We start from the raw sequence: 18,682 nt of genomic DNA, 5'->3' as shown, positions 1-18,682 counted from the left end.
CAACACCTTCCCTGCACAAAAATACCTCCTCAGCTGCCTGCACATTACAGTTCACAGATTCCAAAATTCACAGGAGCCATGCCAGTCAGAAAGCACCCTACAATTTCCTAATAAAACCCACACTCTGAAGTACCTGCAGCTTGCCACTTCTCCAGCTAGCAAGATTTGTTGTTTTTGAATCACCATTATCTATATGGCAAAATAAAGCTTCCATGTACTACCACACCTACCCTTAAAGTACCACTACAGTATATACACAATGTTACAGCTTCAAATCACCTCTACCATTTTTACAGGATATCAAAGCCTTAAAGTATCACTCCAGCGAATACCACATATTGTAAATGCAAAGTACTGCTCTTATGTCACAAATCACAGCCTCAAAACACCACAATAATTTATACCAATATCCTAACCTCAAAGTACCATTAAAGCATAGGTCCCATACAATGTACAAGTACAGCTACAAAATCTGTACTGTGTAACCTCAAAGTCAAAATTTTACATGAAGTAACAACAGCCTCTGAGTTAAATTCTTTCTGCTGAAGGAAACCTCACTACCCTACAAAGTTTGAAAACAGTGCTTAAAAACTGAAGCACCTGTTAGTGTCTGGAAACCATGATCAAAGAATGTCAGAGACATTTCATAGACCTACATGATAAAAGGTCTGTCTACTTACTAGCCTCAAGCTCTATGCCATGTGTGGAATCTGCAGAGAGCAACTCAAATTTTATTTCAGAAACAATGCTGACCAGATCCACCAGTCCATTGACAGTTTGAACACTTCTGGACCACACCAGTATCTAGGTACAACATCCTCCTTCAATGGCTTCATAAGTAACTTCCAGCATGAACACTTATGTCAACACAGTGACCTAAAGCTTCAGTCAGTTCCTCATCTATTTTTATGTTCCCTCTGCAGTGCAGCAGTGTAGTAACAGCATTTATTGTTTATATTTCACCAACAGTAGTGTAGCTCAACAGACTAACAAAAGGAAACACCTCTCCGAAAACAAAATGACACCAAACGACAACTGATATCCCTACTACAAGGACTGCTTTATCCCATTTTTATGCAATTCACTTTAAAAAAAAAAAACCCTATCCAATTTATTCATAGAGAAACATGATAGAAAATATGCAAATGATTAAGCATTGCTTTGTTTCATTCATGAGATCTCTGGAACTTGTGGGGAGAGGGAACCCCTAAAACATGAATAATTAAAAATTTGACAATATGAATTTGCTTTCAAGAGTAAATTTTAATGCAAGAAACTTACTGTGTGTGCTGAGAATAAGATGTACTACATGCGGTAATCTGGCTATTGTGGAAACTGCATGCGTTAAGATTAGAAATAGCAAGTCACTTGTGAATGCTGTGTTTAGGGATCTGCACGCATAAGCAGCAAAAGTCAGCTGCTAAGACAGTTTAATGGTGCATGAGTATAGTATGCATCCTGTATGTGTACATGCATGCACATGCACACACACACAAACAGAGTCATTCTTCCCCCCCACCACCAACAAACTCACTATCATCAATCTATAAGTCTGTTGCCAGGGAAAAACCATGGATTATCTGACCAGTGTTGCACATACTGCGATTTACAACAAAAAAGGTGCCATGCTCAATTAAATGCAGTTAGATGGTTTTTTCCTAGATGTAGATTGGTAATTATTTTAATTAAATACATACATATCATACAAATCAAAATCTAGCAGAAGCAAAGAAAAACAAGCAAGAAAGCAAAGACAAACATATACTATTAAGCACAGAGTAATATTAGAATTACAAATGGGTAAGTAATATTAGCAAAGTACTATGGCCCATGTGGAAATATGCTTTCATCAACCAACTTAACATTGTAATCGTCTATCCCTCTTTGTATTTTAAATTTTTATATACAGTCCCAATAAATAATAGAAAAATATGATAAGCTATATTTGAGCCTAATTTTTAAACACCAAAAATTACGTATGTAACCCTATAATTAGAAGGTCTCAATTATGGACAAAAGAGGAAGGCCGAAAATACAGAAAGGAAGGTGGGGTTAAAAAAAAATCAAGCCCTACTTGACGCACATCAAGCAGCACTTAAATCTTCTCAGGCTTAGTCAGGTACACAGTTTTAATAAATAGCCCCCAAAAGAAACAGCAGCTGTGGAACAAGTGAGAAAAGACTGCAAAAAAAAGTATATATATAAAAGGTAATCCAACTTTTTAAGAGTGTTCCAGAGGATGCTTACATACACAAACAAAAGCAATGGCATGCTACACACCATCTTCACTGGAGGAACGTTTAGGTCTCCCTTGAGGCTGGTACTTGAGCTGTACTTTGCGGTTTATTCCAGAGAAATGGCCGTACCTGCAAATCACACTTCAAAATGTGATCGATTCTGGCAAGGAAAAAAGCATTTCCATTCTCCTTCTTTATCTCCTTTGTTCTGAGATTGTTAGCTTCTGTGCTCAGCCTGTGCTGCAAAAGACTTTTGCTAAGTTGCCAAAACACATTCGGTTTTAAAACCAGAAACTGAAACCAACATATCACAACAGATTCAAGAATTTGTAACATTAACAATAAGTCATACATACTGTGCTGATGTCTGTTGTCCATGACTGTACCTATCTCACAGGTTTTCACCAAATAAAAATCTAGCTGATGAAAATAGCAAGATTATTATCTCAAACTAAGCATAAATAAAAACCCATTCATAAAGACTCTGTTAGCCTGCATGAAAGATACAAGCGAATAACATATCCTTTTTAGCTCACAGTGTATATAAGCTGACAAAAAGCAGCGATAAAGAATTTTTTTATATAAATTCAAAATATACGACATGCAGGATTATGAATTAAAAGATTAACTCACATCTCCAGAACTAGCTTCATCTGTTGCAGCTTGGCCTTTTTATCCTGTAGGTCAGGGTCAGTAGTAACGGTTCCATCAGCCAACAGCTGACGGACAATGTCAAGAACTTCCTGTAGCTGCTTAGGTCTCTTCAGCTTTAGGTTGCCACTCTTGAATCCTCCATATTTTTCAAACAGCTCAAAGAATCTGATGATTGGAGTGACAAAGCATCAACTAACACTTGAGTCAGAAACAGAAACCTGCTTCTTACCCTGGCATGCCTCCTAACCTTCCTCTGCCCACCCAAATGTAGAAAAATACCCAACCACCCTGTTCACTCAGAAATGTAAAATAGATCAATAAATTACCATCTAATAAAAATGATAAAAGTTCTGGTATTTCCAGGCTCATGTATTTTTAATTTTATTAAAATAAAATCTTTTCACAAACCCATAAAAAAGATTTCTTTGTGAAAAAAAGTTTCAATATAAAGTCTTAATATAAAAAGCTTGCAGATAAAAGCACAACCAGTAGGAATATTTCAGCTTATTAACTTACAGCTTATTTTTAACTTCCATTTTCATCTTTTGCTTAGGTGTTCGGTCTCCATGACGAATAAGAGCAACAACAGACCTTAGTTCCATCCTGCAAGTAAAGCAAAAATTGCCATGCAATCAAGGAGAAACAACATTTTAGCTCAGCAGAAATTGTCTCCATCCCTGCCTGTCACTGCAAGCTAAGCTGCTACTAATCCAAAGAAGTTTAAATACCACTCACATGGGTCCACTGGTTGTTGGCACGACTGGAATGTCTTCTGGGGCTGGCCCCACTGGGTAAGGTATATGAAGTGTTGGACATACCTCCCTCAAAATAAGCGTACTAAAATCAAGACAAAGCACTAAATTCTTTTAACCATTTAGTCATAGTATTCCTTAGTTACAAAAGCATACAAAGTTTTAATTATATAATATGTGGAGTCAATTGTAAAAAAAGGTACAAATTATAACCATTGCTTTTCAGTAGAAATAAACAACAGAACTGGCAATGTAATAAAAGTAGCCAAGAGACAGAGAGAGAAAAAGAGTGCTGTGACAGATAACTGAATCTTGAATACTATCATATGCAACACTATAGGAACATCTTCACATACCAAAGAAGTATACATAAAGATAATATCAGCTAATGTGCTGCTGTATGTGGGCTCTTAAGCCCTGTGAATTATATTCATTAACACATGCCTGAAAACACACCACCACAAAAAAAACCTGACTTGAACCTAAAACTACCTATAATGCTGATGGCAAAGAGAGAAAAAAAGATATGTACTGATTTTCAGCAGGATTCAAACCTGTGCCTCCAAATTTCAAAAATCTTTTGTGTATTCTGCTTGACTGTAGGAATCATCATAACATTTGTTCTGATTTCTCATTTCTATTAATATTTTAACATGTACTAATAGTAAAAATGCTACACATGATCAACATGCTGAGACAGGATATCTATGTCTCTCATTCTCTCTCATACGAGTAAACATGCACAGAGTACTTACCCAAGTATCCTAGCACAATCGTCATAGTATTTGTTTGATGTCTTAACAAAGCTGAATCCATTTACATCACACACAAAGCATTTGCCATTGGCTCTAAGTAAGTCAAAGCCACAAACATTTTGCTGAAAAGTATATAAAAAGTCTTGTCAATGCAATATGGAGTTTAAAATAGAATTATGTCTGATACTCTTGCATATATCACATTCCAAACAAATTAAAAAACAAAACAAAAAAGAAGCTCACCATCTTTATATGGATCCAGATTCTTGTATTGAATAGGGTAGAGTTAAAACAAGTTAAGAAAAGAAGGTGGTACGAGTGGGGGGAATTTGTTGTTTTACATGGAGCCAACAACAAAGGCTATATTACAGCAAGGCAGTCAGCCCTGTAATCAGATGCCACATAAAGAGCTAACTGTTGCGCCACCAGACTGCTTGTTAAGAAAAAGACTGAACATATAGCTGGCTACTTATGAGACACACACGCGCACACACACATATGAAAACAGAAACGGTGGAAGAGAGAAAGTGAAAACAAAATTCTAAAATAATGTTTCTAAATGAAAGTCAACTGTTAATCCCTCGCCAAGGACTTTAAAATGAACCCTTTGGCTAGTGACTATAATTAAGCTGGATAGCAAAGCTTTGTTAATTAATATTATTACAGATAGCAGTAACAACAAAATCTGCTTTAACTGTTAGCTTAACATTAAAGCAGGACTCCTGGACTAAAAGTGAATGCAGGTCCCCTGGGTGTAGTGAATCAGTCCTAGTGACTGAAGAGTTTGGGGCAAGAAAGATATCAATAGATACTAGATAGAAATACCTGTGTGCTTACTCAAACAAACACCACAACACATTCATGCACAAGCCTTACCTTGAATGCCTTGCACACCTTCCTGGCTATGAGTTTTTCTCTAGCAGACAGGAGCACAGGGTACCTGATTTCTTTTCCATCTTCATCTCGCTCCACTTTGCCATCCAGAGCTGGGGATTTACGAGCTTCTGCATGTTGATAGTCCATGCCCACTGTGTAAATCTACACATACGTAGCAGTCACCATCAGAGCAGGTTCATTACTTTTGAGTGGTGCAAACATTTAGTACAGATTACTGTACAAAATGACTATGAAAGACTCTAGCACACATCAAGTACTTAACTAAACTTTCTCTGAAGCTACCAATTTGCTATGTAAGCAGACATTTTCTTCTACTAATAATACCGAAAATAAAGTTTTTTTTTTTTGCACACATCATCAAAAATCAGTAAACGGTGAAAATTTCAAATATTTAAGATGACGGGAAGTGGATGAAAAATTGATTACAAAATTCCAACCAGACAGACACAAGGAGTTAAGAAAAGTGTATAAAAAGCTTCTTGAATTTTCTACAGCAGAAAATTACTAAAGAATATGGTAAATTAGCAAGATCTAATCACAAAATAAATTTCAAAAATGCTACTTTATTACAAAGGATTTAATCACAAACCTTGACATCAGTTCCATCAGTTGGCATAAAGTCCTCGTAAACAAAAGCTCCATTGCGTCGAACACGGCTTGTGCGTGAATAGACGCTACTTCTGTCCTTTTACCTGACATGGAAAGACCCAAGACTCTCTCATAGTGATGTGAGAAGTTGATTATAGATTTTAAGCAGCAAGTGTGTATATAAGCGAAAATCTACAACTCAAAACTTTTGTAGCTATTTTATAAAGTTTTCATCATTCAGTGCTGAAACTATTTATGCTATTACTATGATCATTTATTATAATAATAATATTTTGCAAAATTTACATTTTAAGTTGATGTTAGAAGACACAAAGCTACAGCCAACACTCATATAACTATAAACGTCCAACAATACAGATTTGCAGAAACTTCTCATACAAGAATACTACTATCTCAACTGCCTAATTCCAGTGATTTTTCCAAATTTTCTTAAACATTAAGCTGCCATGCCACTAATTTGAATAAAAGAATGTAGTCTCTTTGAAATATATAAAAAATCTCGAAGATAATGCCAAAACATGACCATAAAGTCAAAGACAGAAGCAAACTTAAGCAGCTTGATAAACAGTTTCTCTCTTACTACAAGGAAGAAAGAGCTAAAATTCATTGTCTGCACAAAAAACAGCTCTACAAACAAAGCAAAGAAAATATGGGACTAGAAGTACAGCCCTCTTGATGATAGTCTGCACCCAGTGCTAGCTGTGCTTGGGGGCTAAGACTAAAATATGGACGTTATTCAAATTATAACATAAACATTATGTATTTACTGATAAGCATAAGCCCTTTAGGTTTCAGCCAACAGTATTTTATCACACTATGCACTCGTATGTCATTCTTTGTTAACAACTGGGAGGAAAAGGGAGGTAAGAAAATCACACCAGGTGTAAGACATACGTTCAATAATCTCATGCTTTAAAAATGTACACCAAACTAACCAATGAAATTTGGTGGTTAGTCTTGTGATCTGACATGGGATAAATTACACAGGAATTTAAGGAAGAAAGAAAACAATTAAATCTGGAATCTAGTGCTAGACTGGGAGAAATCACCAAGGATTATGACAGCAGATTTGAAGAAAGCTTAGGAAAGCAATCATGCAGGTAATAATGTCTTACAGTTTTTCCTGTATTGTTATTATTATTCACAACAAGAAATATTTTTAGAAGCAGTTGGTCCTACATGCTGAGTGTACTATTAATAGATGGTCCATGCAAACACATTATTTAACATATATTCACACACTCACACACACACATAGGAACGCACTTTCTCCAGTCTCTCCCTCAGCACCTCATCTTGACCTTCTTCGTGACTTTAATGGTTGAGGTTTCAACGTTTTATTTTTACTACTGCAATGTTTTGGGGACGATTCCAAATAAACTGCTTTGTAAGGTAGCCAATGAACATACATTCTCCTAAGCTGACTAGAGAATTTTAACTCTGCCTATAAAATACATCTTAGTTTTGTTATGATAACAGCATGCTTCTTCAAAAATAACATTTTGTCAAATTCTTCTAATCATATTAACACCAAATGTGGGGCTCAGTAATCCAAGGTTTTCTGAACATGTTCACAAGTTCTTAAATAAATTTCTAAACATGGAAGGTTTTGTCTGAAGTTAGAACCCAGTCTCTACATCCCAGCAGGCTACTGTGCTCTTCATCAGATGAGCGTATGCTCTTTATCCCCATCACCGGAACAACCCCATATGGTCATGGGATTTTTAGTTACGGTGTTGCAAAGAAACTAAACTCTCTCTCTACCATACCCACAATCTACCCACCATTTAAGCATGCACTAAAAACACATCTGTTCCATGAGCATTATTTTAATACCAATCAACATAATTGTCAGCAGTTGTGATCATAGTTAATTGACTAGTCCCCTGCTCGTCTTTCTCTGCAGATTTATGATGCTCTCTATCCTTACTATGTGTTACCTGATTCTTTTTTGTGTCTTCTATATTTGTCTTTTATTACTTGTCTGCATAGTTGTTTCTCCTTCTGTCTTTCATATTTAGTCCATGTCGCCTACTTGTCTTAAGTGCTGAGAGCATGCTCCTTCGTAAGCATGATTATGAGCTACATAAATCAAATGTTTATTATTATTATCTGAACTAGTCAGAACTGCACAAGTCTTCTACCAAGTCCTCCATTGTTTTTTTCTTTTTTCGAACACCACTATGCATTTATGCAGGTGTCTTCAGGTATGTACAAAGACATGCAACACATTATGCACACTGTGATCTACAAATAAACTCCCTAAGCCACCAACATACTCTGTAAGATTAAGGAAAAAATAAATTATAAAATTTCAAAACCACTACAGGCGTGATGGAGGAGCAGGAAAACGTACTTTAGCATAATTATCATTTTTTTATATCTCTGTCACAACTTGTTTTCTCATTCTAAAAAATATTTTTTACCCACAGATAATAAAAGACATTTACAAAAAACTTTTTAAAAGGATCCTAATACTTTTTGAAATTTTCTTAAAGAAATTTTTATATATATATAGTTAAATAATTATAATCCAAACGCTTCACGAGGTATTAACTACAAATGTTTGCATCAAGTGAGAGACTAAAACTAGTCTGTCATCTTTGATATCTTATAGCACTTGACTATTTTCTTTCACAAAACTAAATCACAGAAAACTGGAAATGCATAGCATAATACAACACACTACTGAAATCTATTGAAATACTTTTTTTTTTAAATCAAGTATTAAGATGTTAGCTTGATGTGTTGATGCTTAATTTTGTCCCTTTTTGATGCCCAGTTGCCAATGGGAAAATGATGAGGAAGGCAAACAATATCCTACCTACAATAAACAATGTGGGCATAATAATAAATTTTTACATCTGGCTTTTTACTTTTGTTTCTTCAGTTTCAAAGCTACAGCATCTATTTCATTCTTTGACATCTAAAGCCTCTCTCATTCAAAGTCTGTGATTTGCTTACTTGTTATGCATTGATTCTTAGCTTTATGCTATACAAGCTTATTCATAGCATTCGAGCAAAAAAAATAAAAATCTATAAGCTACAAATTCCTCCACCAGGAAACCAAAACAACAAAATCCACACACAATTAAAAAAAAAAAAGAGAGAGCCCTAGACCGCTGCATTTGTGCCTGGCAACTGAGCATAAGGGCGGCAAACTAGCAGTAAATATACATGAATATGTTGCAGCATACAGTAACTGGAGCACTTGCACTGAGCACGCCCATGGAAGGGGGTTTGTTTTTCACAAGTACTTACGTCTAATATCCCAGGCACCTTTCCCTTGCCCTGTCCAGCAAGGAGAACTCTCTCATCACTTACAGATTTCAGTGAGTGTTCCCAAAATGACAAGCAGTGCACTAGCTGAAATGTTACCATTCTAACTCCAAAGCGATGCCACAACATCTTTCCCACCCCTCATTTCAAGGTCATACTTTTCTACCCCCTTTTTTATTCTCTTCATTTGCTGGCCAAAGCAGTCAATTATAATTTCACAATGTGTATAGCAACACCAATAATTGTGTTTTGCTTTGTCTTGTTTTACCCAGTCCTCAATCACTGTGTAACAGGAGAACAAAAAAAAAAAGAATTAAAAAAACAAGGCTGAGACCAGAACAAAGATACACAAGCATTGGCACAGTGAAGCATGCAGGCTGCAAAATACTGAGCACAAAATCCAACTCATCCTCACCTTCCGAAACAGTCTAGTGCTCCCACCTCCTGCTGCCTGTGGAAAATAGATGTAGACATTGTGGTCCTCAGCACTGATAGGCTTCTCAACAAAGGGTTTAGTATGAAGCTTTCCATTTATCTCAATAGAATCCTCTGTCTCCACAACAGCACCTGCAATTACATCATCTTTTAAATAAATGCATCATCTGATATGCATATAACTACATTAAAGTTGACTGCATGCAGGTATCAACATCTGTAAACTCAAAAAAGTTTACTGTAACAGCTCTTATTATTTGATATCAACATTTCAAATTTTGTCAAAATTTACTCAAATGAACACCAAATAAGTGAAAGTCATGCAAAACAAAAAGGAGAAAATAATGCAGATACCATGAAAAATCAGTTCTTACTGGTTGGGTGACTGCCATGTATATAATGAAAACAGTCTGCATCCAAAACATATTTTTTTCACATATTAACATGTGATTAGTTCTTTGTTAATGACCTCAAGAGAATGAAACTGTCACATATATTTGCATTCTATAATTATATGATATAATGTTGGAAAATGTGAAATGTGACACCTTTTAACTTTTTTTTTTACCAATATTTGGAAAAAGTGGTGGTGTCATTTAGATGTGCTAGGAATGTGCTATCATTACCCCCTCTTCCCTTATTCCAAATAACAGAAAATAGGATTTTGCTACAGACAAATTTGCCAGCTGTTAAAATACATTAAACAACAGCGACTGCTTAAAGGGAGGAAATACACTCCCTCAGTACAGTGGGGTTTGTTATCAGTCAAATTGCTCTCAGATGGTCATTATTTTAAACAAAACTTTTGCCCCAGTTTTCTCTCTCAGTGCAATCATCTTCGTCTTTTTTTTAAAACTCAGTCACAACAGCTTGAACCTCTATTTGTGATAAGGCACACTTGCTTCAGTGATGCACCATAAGGAGTAAGGGAGGGAGTGAGCATGATGTGACAGTTTTGACATTTTTAAAATAATTGCTAAATTATTCAAGGGAGGGAACTACTGTATTTTAAAAGCTGAATCTATTTTAGTGATTTTTCTTTGAATCCAATTCCACTTTAATTAGGAAAAATGAGAGTTGGGAGGCCAACGCAGAATTGGAAAAGAACAATAGAGAGTGAGGTAAAGAATGCCGGAACCACATGGGCCCAAATAAGAGAGGCTGCCCAAAACCAGGTCTGCTGGAGAGGTGGTGTTGTGGGCCTATGCTCCTCGAGAAGTTGCAAGAAATAAACTTGAGGTAATTTCACACTATGGGTGGAAAGGGAGGAGGGGAAGAAACTGATGCCCAGCCCTGAAACAAGTGTAACATTCAGAGAGTGTCCCAAAACAAGCTCTAAACCCAGAGCCTCTCACTGAAGTAGTGTTTTACTATTACGCTACACTATTATATATTTTATTTTTGAAGTTATCAAATAAGCAATCTATTAAAGAACAATAACCCTTTGAGAAAAGCATTAATGTTGTAAGATTAGTGAGAAATAGCTCTTCTTATTTTCCTTCTTGTCACCCTTCTCTCACCTCAACCTTTCTAGCCCCTTTATCCTCCAAACACACACACAAATATACAGATGCACAAGCAGGTAATCAGACTTACAATCTGATTCTCTTTCTTTATTCAGAACTGTATACCGTGGATGTGGAATGCCATGCTCTGACAATAATCTGTACACCTCAGTCCTGAAACATGTTTAAATATATAGTTCAGGTCATTATATCTTTATTAACAGAAAATCTTTTTTTCCCCACTAAATCTGAGGCAAAAGGCCCACATACTTTCTCTAGAATCAGAGTTTTAACATTAGCAAATCTATCAAGGCACAAAATATCCAAAATCATCTGATGAAAATGATTTCTGTAACTATGTCAACTTTAAATAGCTTTAAGGACCATTAACTTATGCCTATAAACTTGTACTAATTTTCACTATATATATATATTCACCTATCCTGAAGGATGTACTGCATCTCCAAGTTATTTACAACAAATGGTTGCCTTAGATTTTTGTATGCAATAGCTTTGTCCAAAGGGAAACCACTTGAGAAGAAAGAAATAAATGCATTGACCACAGGCCATTCGTGAACCGGGCTGTTGAGAATCACGTCCTCCTCAAATATGACAATCTGAAGACGTGTGAAGTTTTCAAGACGCTTTACTATTTCTTTCATGGGTTTGGAGTTGGACTTTTTGGCCATTGCACAAATTCCAACTATCACCTTTTTCTCTGTGCTTTCCTGCAACAATTGATGGCATAGTATATAATTTGCACTTGTGCCTGTACATGTTGGAGATTCATACTCATTTACATGTTTATGTCTATGCATGCACAAGGAGTGTTTTTATGACTACAATGTGAAATAGGAACAGAACACATACAAGCACAGATAAATAAATGTATACATATAATTAAACAGTACCACAGGATTAGAAACCCGAGTATGCAAAATTAAGACCTCAAAGGTCTCTGGTCTATTAGTTTATGAATTGCTGAGCAAATCTGTAAAATGCAACAATGTAAATAAAGAGTGCATTTTTTAAAAAGTTATAACAGTAGTACCACTGGAGTCACTGGAGTGATAAAAAAATTAAATTCACCTTTGGATGAAAATTTGAGGTCACAAAAGAATTAAAAGAAATGTGACATTGCAAAAAACATTAAAGTTCTAAAAACCAACAAACAGAAGTAGTCATAAAACAAATGAACTCTTGACACCAATTAAAGCCAAACACTAAAGTACATATCAATCACTATTTACCAAGTAAACCACTCAATGGCATACATTTTAAAAGGGCAGGCAGTCTTATAAGACTTGAAAAACTAGCTGCAAAAAAAACATTTCCAATTACTCAAATTCTTGTGGCAAACAAGTGGAAGCCTTGCCTGCTAATGTCATAACATTCTATTTGATTTTGCCACATGTGATAGCTACATTTCTACTTATGGCCAAGAGTAAGCTTTAAGTGACCTTCCCTTTCAGCATATGTGCATGTGTGTGTGTGTACAAATGTATTTGAATATTTATATGCATGTATGTGCAAAATCCAATAAATGTTAACTATACCTAATTAACATTTATGCAATTTACTTCAGTGTCAAGTGTTTAATAGCTTATTTTGCAGTTATTTTTGTAGTTGCATATCAAAACAGACGGCATAGGTGGATCTTATGCCTTTCTATCTGTTATTATCAATAAAAGCACAAATTTACCATTCATTTTACTAAAGTTCATAATAAAATTAATATCTCCAGAGCAATAACATACCTTTAGTATTCCATTATTTTTTAAATAGGTACCAAAAGGTCTACAAGGAGGAGATAGAATCATTCTGTGCATCTACAGAAACTCCATCAACAACTGTCAGTGCAATACTGGTTTGCACTGCATACCTCTGATAATTATAGCTCAGGGACCTCTGATAATTATAGCTCAGGGAGGATTACAAGTATGCAAAATCTTCCCATAAAACGCTGCCTGAAATCTGCATGCCATGAAGTCAAGTATTCACAATATCTGCGCCAATATAGCTCATTCTAGGGTGTCAGTTTTCCCCTTTTGCGACTCCTAATTGCCCTTAGTGACCCAAAGAAATGAGAGCTCTTCTATATGTTGTGTATTATGACCTTTGCATTTGCAAAAGTTATTGCTCTCAAGCCAACAATGACTCTGAATGGATTATAAGGGCAATCAGCTATTTCTTCACTGAATACAGTCCAGAGTAACATAAGGACATACATAAGGGTATTCTCATCCCCTACCCCCACCCAAAAACCCGAACATCTGACCTAGTTACACATATACTCCCTTGATCAATTTATTTTCCACACATGCATGAATGTGTGTGCATACATTTTCTATTAAGAAGTTTCCTTTTTTTATATAGAAAAAGGTGTGCAGGAATAGGTCAAGCCCTGCCATTTTTGCATGTCATCCGTGTACATTTGTCTACCGCAAATCTTTTTCCCAGGAAAAAAGGTATCTGCTTCAATCTACCACTACATTTATGTGTGAGCTTCATAATGATAAATCAATGATGATATTGTCACTCTTACAATCGCTGCCCTGATAGTTTTGAAGTTATGTCACGACCACATAATCTGACATGCATGCTTTCACTACACTAAAAAACAAAGAACCATTTGTCAGGGCTTTCCCACCCAGCAAAACACAAATATTATATTCAAACTAAGCAAAAAAATTATATCTTTAAATTCTTACTGTCACTGTGGCATAGCAGCACATGCATAGATTAAGCCACAAATACCAATCCCAACACTGATCATGATTTTAGCAACGAGTAAACTTTGTAAATAAAGAGTCAAGCTACAAGGTAAATTCTGTCTGTTAACTCAAAGTACCTCCCCTCTCATGTTTTACACTTCTATCCTTGTCAGACCAATTTTGTGAAAAGTCCATAGCTCAGGACTGGACACAAAACAAAGAGCTCTAACATTTTAAAACTCAAAGATTTCTGTAGCTCCCTCTTAGAAGACGTGCTAGTATGGTAATACATACAAGCCATGATAACTTAATAATGAAACATTCTTCTTTTTTACCTTTGTATCAATATAACAAATCTTAAACGAGCAATAAGTTCTGATGTATTGCTCTACATATACTCAATCCAAAATGAGATTCATCAAGAATGGTATTTTACTGCATTATCATCACTACCAATAACACTTCACTGCAAGATCACAAGATCTGGTGATCATAATCTTTATTGTCAGAGATACAGGTAGTATCAAATGATTTAACTTATTATATTGCTTATTGCAATTAAAGCAAAGTTCAGGTCAGAATGATGTGAAATATCTTATCAAGCTGGCTGTATCCACAATTTTTAAAATAAGGATGATCTATGATTAATCCATAATTATCCCTGAAGAATGTGTTCTCTCATCAAAGCCATTGACATCGATTATGCTTTCATGATTATGCTTTCATCTCTGTTTTAGATATCAGCTGTCCATCTTTCACATCCATACAAAGGATGGAGATACAGTCAAATCTCGCTACTATGCCACCTACCAGGACCGAGCAAAAGTGGCATAGTAGCGAGAGTGGCATAGTAGTGAGGGTTCGTAAAAACGGCTTTATTTGCTCAAGTTACCCGTCAGTCCAAAGCAGCGGTGGGCAATTAATTTTCCCAAGGGGCCGCATGAGAAATTGGGATGGTTTTAGAGGGCCGGACTAATATAGTTAACTCAGTTTTACCCAATACTGTATGTATAGTATATATACTGGCGGGCGGGCCGGTCAGAGACAAGAGGCCTTTGCCCAGGTCTGGTCCAAAGCTCTCAAGAATCGTCGGCTTCGCTAGCTGTCTCCTCTCATTCTCCCCCTCACCTCTTCATCCTCCACCCCTCCCAACCACATCCGCGCACCTGCATCCTGTCCCTAGTCGACCCCCTCACACCTTCCCTCTGTCACGTGGCTGTCACCCGGCCAGCGACCACCCTCACATCGCCAGCCTCCACCCTCCCTGTGTGCGTGCTATGTTCCATCCCACCTAACTGCCATGTCCCACACTACCATAGAGTATAATAATCGAGCACTGCGCGGAATTTCACAACTTGTGCCTTTTAACATTCACACAAAAGTGGCATAGTAGCGAGAGTAGGGGGTGGCATAGTAAATTTTTTTTTACATTGCACTTATAGTCGGGACCGAGCAAAAGTGGCATAATACCGAGAGTGGCATAGTAGCGAGATTTGACTGTAGTATGATTCAGACTGGTCAGTTTCACAGGTTTGCTAAAAATATAGCTTCTCCATAATGTGTTGTCTGGTACAGTCAAATCTCCCTACTATGCCACCCCGCTACTATGCCACTCTCGGTATTATGCCACTTTTGCTCGGTCCCGACTATAAATTCAATGTAAAAAAAAAATTACTATGCCACCCCTACTCTCGCTACTATGCCACTTTTTTGTGACTGTTAAAAGACACAAGTTGTAAAATTCCGCACAGTGCTCGACTATTATACTGTATGGTAGTGTGGGACATCGCAGTTAGGTGGGATGGAACATAGCACGCACACAGGGAGGGTGGAGGCTGGCGATGTGGGGGGGGGGTGGTCGCTGGCCGGGTGACAGCCAGGTGACAGAGGGAAGGTGTGAGGGGATCGACTAGCGACAGGATGCAGGTGCGTGGATGTGGTTGGGAGGGGTGGAGGATGAAGAGGTGAGGGGGAGAATGAGAGGAGACAGCGAGCCAAGCCGATGATTCTTGAGAGCTTTGGACCAGACTTGGGCAAAGGATTCCTGTCTCTGACCGGCCCGCCTGCCAGTATATATACTATACATACAGTATTAGGTAAAACTGAGTTAACTATATTAGTCCGGCCCTCTAAAACCATCCAAATTTCTCATGCGGCCCCTAGGGAAAATTAATTGCCCACCCCTGCTTTGGACTGACGGGTAACTTGAGCAAATAAAGCCGTTTTTACGAACCCTCTCTACTATGCCACTCTCGCTACTATGCCACTTTTGCTCGGTCCCGGTAGGTGGCATAGTAGGGAGATTTGACTGTATTGCTGTAGTTGTCTGGTCTTGTTCTGTGTCGCCAATCTGGCAATTCTTTTACATATACTATGTGAAAAAATATTCTCCCTGCATTAATGGTCATTTTGCATTATTAGTTATGCTGTGAGCAATGACTTTGCTTGTCTGAGTTCACCTCTACTTCATATGTACCGTGACATGTTATTTCTTGGATTGTCAGCAATTTCTTGGAGTTCTTTGCTGCTGCCAGCAAGCTGCTCTATATTACCAGTGAAGGATTGACTGTTAGTGGTTCTAATCCAGTGGTTCTTAACCGGGATTCGATCGAACCGCAATTCGTGATGACACTAAAGAAGGGTTCAGTGAATGTACATATGAAACTTGTGGGTTCGGCACCTCAAACAAGTTAAGAACCACTGTTCTAATCCCTACTGAGAAGGTGGACTGGATGATTAAAGGAACAGGTCAATTAGGATGGGTTAAAGGAGATGAGCTCAACATCTTCTGATTGTTGAGAAAAACTCACTGATCTGATTTTTCACCAGGATTACACAATGCTGGACTTTTTGTACAGTACCTTGATCAAGACCTTTTATACACTAAACTAAAGGATCTCAGCACTTCTCCCACATGTCAAAGATCTTAGCTGAAATCTATAAAGTTGTGAAATAGGACTCTCTCATGCTGCCCTTCTTTGATGATTCTAGAATAAAATATCTGCTCAAGTATGCTTTATGCTGGTCTAAATCAACCCTTTTCCTTCTATTATTTTTCTTAGGATTTAGGACTCATGATTCTATGCATAATGTCTTGTTAGAACCGAACTAAAGCTTCCCAAATAATTAGCAATAAACCCCTTTCTTAAGACTAGAAAAAATTACTGACACATAATAATGGAAATAGAAGCAAAATGGCAAAGGTAGGAAGAAATAATGAAAGCTACAAACTGATGTGATAACTATTCACTCTTATTTCTATATATGGACATAAATTTTTACTGCATTCAACTTACTTGATCATCAAGATACTCTTCCATATCTCCAACAAAAAAATGAGTCATAGGATCTTGGTAGCCCACTGCAGTATCTTCTGGCCAGTCTTTCGAGCTCTGAGTTTTACTACTACTGCTACTACTGCCAGCATCAAAGGAATTTCCTTCACAGCTCTGCTCCATGGTGACAACAAAGTGATGGCCAGAAATCACTTACAAGGGGCAAGAACCTAAAACAAATAAGAAAGAATCCCAAGCAAATGGAAAAATGTTGCATTAATGTACTTATTAATAATAGGTGTTGTAATTTAAACAGTATTATTACTTAACAAACAAAGGAAATGACGCAAACTGATTAACCCTTCCATTATGCAAAGTCCTAACTGTTAGTTGATGAGTTATGAAAAATGTTTGCCATCAAAATAAAAAAAGCATTTTATAAGGTCTACAGTGATGTTATTGTTATTATTTATATTTATAAAATTAAATGCATGCCATTTTATATCATAATTATGCAGACTGTTGCTCATTGGTTGGCTTTTGTTATGTAAGCTCTAAGAGCTATACATAACAATATGGAGACAATCACATATTTAATGAGGAGAGGCAAATTTCTTATGAACTCAGCTGTGTGTTACTTTAACAAGTCTAAGTCTGTGTCAATGTCTATCTAGTATGGAAATGCATTCTACATTTGTGTCACTTTTGACAATGCACACTAGGTAAAGTTCAAATTTCTATCTTATTATCAAAAATAGTGAATGGTTTATAGTTTAGCTTTGCTTATCAATAGTAATGGAAAATAATGGATGCCATCTGTTGATTATTTCGATGTCATCATGTTACAATGATGATATATCACCAGAGTTGACAGTTTAGGCTAGTTCAAATATCTGACGCCATGAAACAAAAGGAAGTAAATCAATACTTGATGTCACAGTCATGCGGGTTACTAGTTTTTCTCTAAATCCCATTACGATATCAAACAAAGTTACATCACATAAGTAAGTGTACTTCTCAGGATACGAATATTAATTACATAATAGAAATGGGCCTCTATCTAGTACCTAACAAAGTCCATACATCTGACATAAATGTGATATTCGCATGCTCTTAAAATAACTTTATTATTTCAAATAATCTTCATGACTACAATGCTCTACCTTTATCGATTTCGAAAGTGGAGAGGGAGTTGTGAATGAACCTCAAAGTATTTAAAAGAGCAAAATTAAATAATGACCTTTAGGCTTTAGTCTAAGCATTAATCAACCCCAGAACAACCACAAAAATACCAACAACGAATTACGCTGGTGGTTGTGAGAATTTTCAAGAATACTTCCTAGCACTAAATAGTTGAAACTGAAAGAGCTCACCGTTTTATTTGTTGGTAAATGAGTCATAATTTGTGGTCGTTTTGTGTAGCAGACATCTTTGTATAATTTCCAATCACACTGGAGGACACAACAAATAAAAGAGCGCTAAAGGGAGATAACTAGCAGCGTCTATTAGTGAAATCCTACCGCACGATTTTCGAACATTGTGTAACGTGTTGACGAGAAAGGGGAATATG

The 18,682-nt window shown here is 36.7% G+C and overlaps 1 protein-coding gene across 13 annotated transcripts in view; it reads right to left on the bottom strand.

The window, feature by feature from the left end:
• Nucleotides 1-18,625, bottom strand: part of LOC112561504 (inositol hexakisphosphate and diphosphoinositol-pentakisphosphate kinase 2-like) — a 36,690-nt gene extending 18,065 nt beyond the window's left edge. For 3 of the 13 annotated variants that reach the window (XM_025234039.1, XM_025234040.1, XM_025234046.1), the window contains exons 1-13: nt 18,486-18,625; nt 17,134-17,342; nt 11,562-11,851; nt 11,215-11,297; nt 9,596-9,750; nt 5,885-5,983; nt 5,275-5,436; nt 4,399-4,520; nt 3,627-3,728; nt 3,408-3,494; nt 2,871-3,056; nt 2,594-2,623; nt 2,281-2,366 (exon numbers count right to left, since the gene is read on the bottom strand). In XM_025234039.1, the coding sequence (XP_025089824.1) occupies nt 2,281-2,366; nt 2,594-2,623; nt 2,871-3,056; nt 3,408-3,494; nt 3,627-3,728; nt 4,399-4,520; nt 5,275-5,436; nt 5,885-5,983; nt 9,596-9,750; nt 11,215-11,297; nt 11,562-11,851; nt 17,134-17,295 (1,564 nt within the window). In that variant the 5' untranslated portion in view covers nt 17,296-17,342; nt 18,486-18,625. Of the gene's footprint in view, nt 1-2,280; nt 2,367-2,593; nt 2,624-2,870; nt 3,057-3,407; nt 3,495-3,626; nt 3,729-4,398; nt 4,521-5,274; nt 5,437-5,884; nt 5,988-9,165; nt 9,196-9,595; nt 9,751-11,214; nt 11,298-11,561; nt 11,852-17,133; nt 17,343-18,485 lie in introns of those variants that run through there. The other 10 variants (XM_025234042.1, XM_025234043.1, XM_025234048.1 and 7 more) reach the window with 5 other exon arrangements.
• Between the last annotated feature and the right edge of the window lie 57 nt (nt 18,626-18,682).

The sequence above is a fragment of the Pomacea canaliculata genome, linkage group LG4, assembly GCF_003073045.1.
Source record: "Pomacea canaliculata isolate SZHN2017 linkage group LG4, ASM307304v1, whole genome shotgun sequence".
NCBI classification, from domain to species: domain Eukaryota; kingdom Metazoa; phylum Mollusca; class Gastropoda; order Architaenioglossa; family Ampullariidae; genus Pomacea; species Pomacea canaliculata.
This window is presented reverse-complemented; position numbering and strand designations above follow the sequence as displayed.